The 6,932-nt window shown below is 38.3% G+C and overlaps 1 protein-coding gene and 1 long non-coding RNA gene across 2 annotated transcripts in view; both read left to right on the forward strand.

The window, feature by feature from the left end:
- Positions 1-272, forward strand: part of LOC122140224 (spermatogenesis-associated protein 7-like) — a 7,173-nt gene extending 6,901 nt beyond the window's left edge. Inside the window, exon 12 of the mRNA XM_042743065.1 lies at positions 184-272. Coding sequence (XP_042598999.1) covers positions 184-272 — 89 coding nt within the window. The remainder of the gene's footprint in view (positions 1-183) is intronic.
- A 4,197-nt stretch (positions 273-4,469) lies between these two features.
- LOC122140219 lies at positions 4,470-6,319 on the forward strand. Its single transcript, XR_006156915.1, has 3 exons — positions 4,470-4,510; positions 5,108-5,190; positions 6,167-6,319. It is a non-coding gene; the product is annotated as an uncharacterized LOC122140219 (long non-coding RNA).
- The last annotated feature ends 613 nt before the right edge of the window (positions 6,320-6,932 follow it).

The raw sequence follows: 6,932 nt of genomic DNA on the forward strand, positions 1-6,932 counted from the left end.
CCACTGACAACCCAGCCATAGCGATCTCTCTCCCACAACCGCTAAGCCCATACTCCGACCGCAGCTTTGAACTGCTCTGCAGGAGGTGCGCAGGTTTAAATCTGCAATGACGCATATCTCCTCCCAGAGTCCAACCGGAGTCCAGCTGATGCCCCCATCTCCTCTAATAACTCCGCTTGATAGGCTGTAAGGAGGGACATCGCGTTCAAAGCACGTACGGCCATTGCAGGCGGCGATTGAGGAGGAGAGCGCTGCCCTGCGGCTCAGATTGAAATGATTCGCTACAGATGATTCTACAGGGGGAGTATCTGCCATCCCCAAATGCTCCATTGCCTGGACATCTAGCCTCGAGAAGCCCTTAACAGGTACTCGGTGGGAAAAAGGTTTATCCCAAACTTCTTCATTCCAAAACCTCTTCATTTAAGCCACACAAGCCGGGGGAGGGTGAACTCTCATCCTGTGCACTCGGCGGATGCGACTGCATCGGGAGAAGAACAGCATCTTCATCGTCGTCATCCTTGTCCTTGAGGATGGTCAACAACACTTCGTCATCGTCATCTTCCTCTCCCGCTAACGGATCTTCAAACAGTGGGGGAAGGACAGGTGACACCTTTTCCATCATCTCACCCCAGGAGCTGGAGGCCTGTGGACAATCCATCGGTTCCTCTCTGGGTTGAGCAGAGAGGCATGGGTCCAACTTCCCAGCTACTGCAACACGAAAGCCTTCACTCTCGGGTTTTGACCGAGAAAAACTAAAAACGTCGCGCAGTGGGGCAAGCCCTCGGGGTTGGACAACGCTGCCTGAGCGTGTTTTTCACCCAAGCAGGAGATGCAGAGACCGTGTGAATCTTTCGCAGAAATCCACATTCCACACGGATGAGGAGGATGGCCCTTCCTTCCGGGGCTCTCCGGCTCTTTTGCAGTGGCCATGAAGCCTGCACTCTCTTTGTACGGTAAGCCCACCACAACGTGACAACTAGTACAGAGCTGTGCTGTGACAGAGAGCTTTTTTTTCCTATTTTTTGGTGCGTGGAAAAGATACTAGTATCTAAAAAATAAGTACTAGTACCATGAAAAAAGATACTAGTACGGCTTATAGATTAAAATGTTACAACGGCTTTCCATAGACGCCAAAAGTTTCCCACTGAAAGCAATGTAGGTCCTAGTTTGTCGATATAGTGACGCTGAGGGGCACCTTTGGCGTCTTCATAGTGACGCTAGAGGTGCTTGACCATGAAATCATTTTTTGAAGCCTTGGGAGTGAGAATGGGTTGTTTATGACTGCAGGGGCCAAATACAACATGCTAACTAGCTCAACCTTGAAACCTTGACCTGTACGATCCTGAATATTAAACAAACTTATAAATTGCTATCTGGGCACTGAACTGGAAATGGTTAAATGTTGAAATGGTTTTTTGCCCAGAGACCAGTTAAGGATGACTAAGTTCCAAATATCAAAACAATGCAACCACACACCCGAGTATAGGAGAAAAAACTAAGCAAAGTATGACTGATTACCCTACAAGGCACAAAGTAATGAGGCCATGAGGCCATCTAACATGAATGTGGCGGGGAAAGTAACTACCCTACGAAAAGGATGTTTATTTTTAACACTTTCACACCTATACCTGTTGTCATGTGTTTTTGTCTATCTCTTTGCTTGTCTTTATCAGCATTTTAATCCATCTTATAGAAGTTAGGAAACTAAGGGTTCAATTAAATTGGGAACTAAACATCTTTTCCACCAACTTAGAAACAATATTCAGTCACAACGAACTGTTTATTACACAGAATCTGTGCCAATTTCATGGACCATAATTATTTCAGCATTACTTGGGCCTTGAGTGTAGTTTGGGCTCCTTCTCAATGCATCCTATAAATGTTGTCCTGCACACATCCAGTATATTATTCTTTATTAGTAACATGCAATTATATAGGATGTGTTGAATTTTACCTATGCATTCTTGCATTCTTTCTTATCATGTCAACAGGTTAAGTAAAAATATGAATATATGCAGTATAGCGCATACATTTATCAACATACTCCTATTTATGTTATTCTACACAGCTGACAGTTTAACCTGTTGTTGTTTGTTCAAGTTGCGCACGAATAAGACACTGATTTTCTGCACTTTTATTTCGCGTGTCTCCGCTGTCTCATGGCGCCACAACTGGAGCTGCTTGCAGCAGGTCAGGGTGCTTTTTCAATGCTGTGTGTTCAACAGAGATGAGGACTGATTTAAAGTCTTTTTTTTCACTAAAACTTTGATGCGTATCGTCTCAGTGTATTATGTCAACATAACAAAAAATGTGATGGCTAAACAATCAGAAAAAAGTAATTACATGCACATTTTTAAATCATAACATGTAAATTTATATAGTCACCAGTAGCGACCTCAGCAAAAACTTAACTCGCAAATTAATATTTTTAATCGCAAATGCGACCATTTTAGTCGCCGTCTGGAGCCCTGATAAACTTGAGATTAAGTAATTATTTTTCGAGATAAAATCTTTTACATTTTGAGAAAAAAGTCAAAATATGATGTTGAGAATAAAGTCATTAAATTATGAGAAAAAAATGTTGTTAAATTTAGAGGGGATAAAAAGTTGAGATAAAATGTTGAGAATAAAGTCATTAAATTACAAGTAGGGGGGAAAATCGATTTAAATCGTAAATCAGCTATTTTGTGAAAAAAACAATCGGGGATTTTTTTTTTTTAGGCCATATGCCCGCCCTAGAGCTGAGTATCATCAGCATAACAGTGAAAGCTAACACCGTGTTTCCTGATGAATATCTCCCAAGGGAAATGTAAAAATCGTGAAGAGTAATGGCCCTAGTACTGAGCCTTGAGGTACTCCATACTGCAATTGTGATCTATATGAAACCTCTTCATTCACTGGTACGAATTGATGGCGGTCATATAAGTACAACTTTAAACCATGCTAATGCACTTCCATTAATGCCATCAAACCAAGTTTTCAAGTCTATGCAAAAGAATGACGTGTTCAACAGTGTCGAACGCAGCACTACAATCCATTAGCACTAATAGAGAGATACAACCCACGATCAGATGATAAGAGCAAGTCATTTGTAACTCTAAGGAGTAGCAGTCTCTGTACTATGATACGGATCTAAATCCTGAGGGGAAATCCTTTTTCTCTACAATTCCATTTTTCTCTAAAAAGAGATTCGGAAATTAACTAGTAGTCATTGTGGTTTTTTGATGAGAGACAATAACAGACAGTTTGAAGGTTTTTTGGGGACTATCCTAATGACAATTTGATTATAGTCTCTATGTTCTGGAAGCACCTCTTTAGGACAGATGGAATAGGGGTCTAAAATACATGTTGTTGGTTTAGATGATTTAACAAATTTATACAATTTTAGCTCCTCTCCTATAGTAGAGAATTGTGGAACTGTTCTCAGTTCTTAATGCAGTGTATACGAAACTGGTAGCGGACATCTGCATGGTTGCAATTTTATCTCTAATAGTATCGATATTAGAAGTAAAGTAGTTCATAAAATCATTACTGCTGTGATGTTGGGGAATGTCAACACTTGTTGATGCTTTATTTTTCGTTAATTTAGCCACTGTATTGAAAAAATACCTGGGGTTATGTTTGTTTTCTTCTAAAAGAGATGAAAAGTAATCAGATCTAGCAGTTTTGAATGCTTTCTTTAGGATAGGTTACTTTCCCGCCAAGCAATACGAAATACCTCTAGTTTTGTTTTCCTCCAGCTGTGCTCCATTTTCAGTCTTCTGACATCTTCACCCATTAGCTGCTTTTCCACTGGCCAGTGCGAGCCGTGCGGAGCTAATAGCCTTGGACCTCGAGCACAGAGGCCAAAATCATGCCGCGTTATGACAGTATCCTTGCGGCACTCCTGTAAAAACTGCCCTAAACACAGCTTTCCCTAGATTACGTCACACAATACAAAGTTCCACCAGAGAGAGGGAGATGAATGAAATAAATAGCTAAACAAATATATCAGAAGCTGTCGTTTAGTCTTTATTTACAAACTTGGACACCACACTGACTGACCACGAGCAGGGCATTTTTGTTTCATTAATGTCTTGCGGTCTTGCTGTTGTTGTTTTTTTTGTTTTTTTTTTTTTTTTTTTTTTGAACAATTAAATGTTGGCCTAAAAGTGTGTTGTAACGCAAGCGTTACTGAACATGTACCAAGTAAAATATTACTGAAAATTGATTAGTAATGCCTTTCACAGCTAAAAGTAATCTGTTACTGTAATTTATTACTTTTGTAATGCGTTACTCCCAACACTGCTTGTCATACAGCATTTTTGCAAGTGTCAGACACATTTGTAAACCGTAACAGTATGTTTGTGTTTTTGGTGGCCAGATAACTGAAGATAACCTATATCAGAAACGAGAGAAGTTATCAGCTGTTAGAGAAGCACTAAGACTAGAAGGCCTGTGCACACTGAAGAAATGTTTGCGGCCAGCTTCCCGATATTAAAAGCATCAAAACCACCCCATTTTTGGAAAGGTTTGTGCCTTAGAATTGATCTCATAAGTTATTGCAGACTAATGTGACATGAAATTAATACTTTCATTCAGCAAGTATGTATTAAAATGATCAAAAGTGACAGTAAAGTCCTTTCTAATGTTACCAAAAGATTCCTTTTTCAAATAAATGTTGCTCTTTTGAACTTCCTGTTCATCAAAGAATCCTAGGAATGACAGTTTTTCCACAAATATATTAAGCAGCACAACTGTTTTCAAAATTGATGATAATCAGCAATGTTTCTTGAGCCGCAAATCAGCATAATAAAATGATTTTTGAAGGATCATGTGACATGAAGACTGGAGTGATTATGGTGTGAAATTCAGCTTTGATCACAAACAATAATTAAATTTGTAAAATATATTCAAAAAGAAAACCGTTATTCTAAATTTAATAATATTTCATAATATAAAGTTTTGTTGTGTTGTGGTTGGCTGTTTTTACTGTATTTTTGATCAAATATTTCAATGCAGCCTTAGTGAGCAGAACAGACTTTCAATCAAAACCATTTCAAAAACTTTACCAACCCCAAACTTTTGTACAGTACTGTAACCATTTTTTTGTTGCTTGAACCTGCAGGAATCAAGAGACATTTTGATTCCATCATTAAAAAAGTCAAGGCGGGAAACAGGAAGTCCAGTGCAGACCATCATAATCTACAGGTAAAGATTGTCTCCTGATTGAGATGCTGTTAACAAAAGTCAACAAAAAATGACATTCAAAACCAGCTTTGCTTCTGTAATATGATGCATTTTAAAGTTTAAAAGTGTGCACACAAAAAAAACTGGATTAGTGACGTTAGCCTAAAAAGGACATTGTATTAGAAGTGGAGGTTAATGTGTTTTTTTTTTTTCTTTGGAATAATTTGTACTGTACAAATAACTCACAATAAGACCAGAACTAAAGTCAGTTTGGATTCATGTTGGCTTTCTTTGAACATTGATGATGTTTTATGTTGCAGAAATGTTTTTATTACATTCAAAACTCTTTAAAAATTATTAATTTAAAGGGTATACATTGTAGGCTGGCAAACCACATGGAAAGATGAGGGCTGTGCTGTTGATTACAGACCCTCCGGGAGGAAACTGGAATCCATCACACTTCATATTGGACTTAGTGTGAGGCAGAGAGAGAAATCAGTGCTTTAGAGAGGGGTTTTAAGGGTATGTTTAAAAGTGTTGCAATATTTTTTTTATTTAAACTAGACTAGAGGATTTTGCATAACAATGTAATAGCAGCACTGCTAGACTGCATTTCATTCAAAAGCACAGAAGTCTGATTTTCGAATCACCAATTTTCCCTTAAATTCTGATTTTTTTCATCATTGTCTGACCTGACAATTACCCCTTTTAGGTGACGTAAGTAAAATACTTGACTTCCTCCAAGTGACATGAGCCATGAGAGCCAGAGTGATAATATTATTTCATAATATATTAATTTCATAATATTTTAAATACTTTTTCAGTTCCTGATTTTAGAAATGTTGAAGGCCATCACATCTGTATGCTAAATTACTGATTTATGTTAACCCCTTCTTGTAGTCTTTCAACCCTGTTGTATTGAGTCATGAGCTGAATGAACAGATCATTTCTCCAAAATGTCAGAACCATCAAGTGAGCATCATTTTTGTCTTTATAGGTTTTAAAGTTCTCCTCTCTGATGTTCACCAAGAGAAGGCATGGATGGAGTGGACAAGAAAAAAGGACAATGGTGTGGCATCTCAGGAAGAGGGTTTCTTAAATTCTACAGGCCATTGCAGATCCTCAGATGAATGAGGAGTTTGAGAAACAAGACTGTGTATCCTTCAACAACATCCAGATTGGCAGTCCAGAGAAGCAACTGAGATGGTTCATCAGACAACATCGCTTGTTCATGCCGAGGTGAGGCGTGTTATCTTGTTGTCGGTTCTGTTTTTAATCAGTAATGATGAAAGTGTAATTAAAAAACTAGTATGACGCACGTTATGCTCTTCTATTTCCTGAAACTAGAAGTGGCGTGAATGTGTTGGGAAATGAGAACCTGAATGTGTTTGCTTTTTAAAAATAAAGGTGTTGTGAAAGGATGTTCTGGAAGCATTCCATACCTCAAGAGACATCGAACTCAGCCTAGTGTAGCCAGTTATGAGAGACTTCCTGCCAAGATCCATGTATCAAAGTAAGAACGGGACTGTTTGGGAAAGTAATTGAGCAACAGTCATATTTACCCTAGCCTAATAAAGAAATAAAATAATACATTTGTGCTGAAGGAATGTGAGACTTTTAGTTTTTTTGGGTTAGTGACCCAGTTTTTTTAGTGTGATACCCAAAAAGGTCAGAAAAATAGATTTTTATATTATTAGTATTTAAAGTATTTAAATCAACAGTTAGTAAACAGTAATCTGTACTGCAATTTGGTTTGTGTGTGG

Source organism: Cyprinus carpio, chromosome B17 (assembly GCF_018340385.1).
Source record: "Cyprinus carpio isolate SPL01 chromosome B17, ASM1834038v1, whole genome shotgun sequence".
Taxonomy (NCBI): Eukaryota; Metazoa; Chordata; class Actinopteri; order Cypriniformes; family Cyprinidae; genus Cyprinus; species Cyprinus carpio.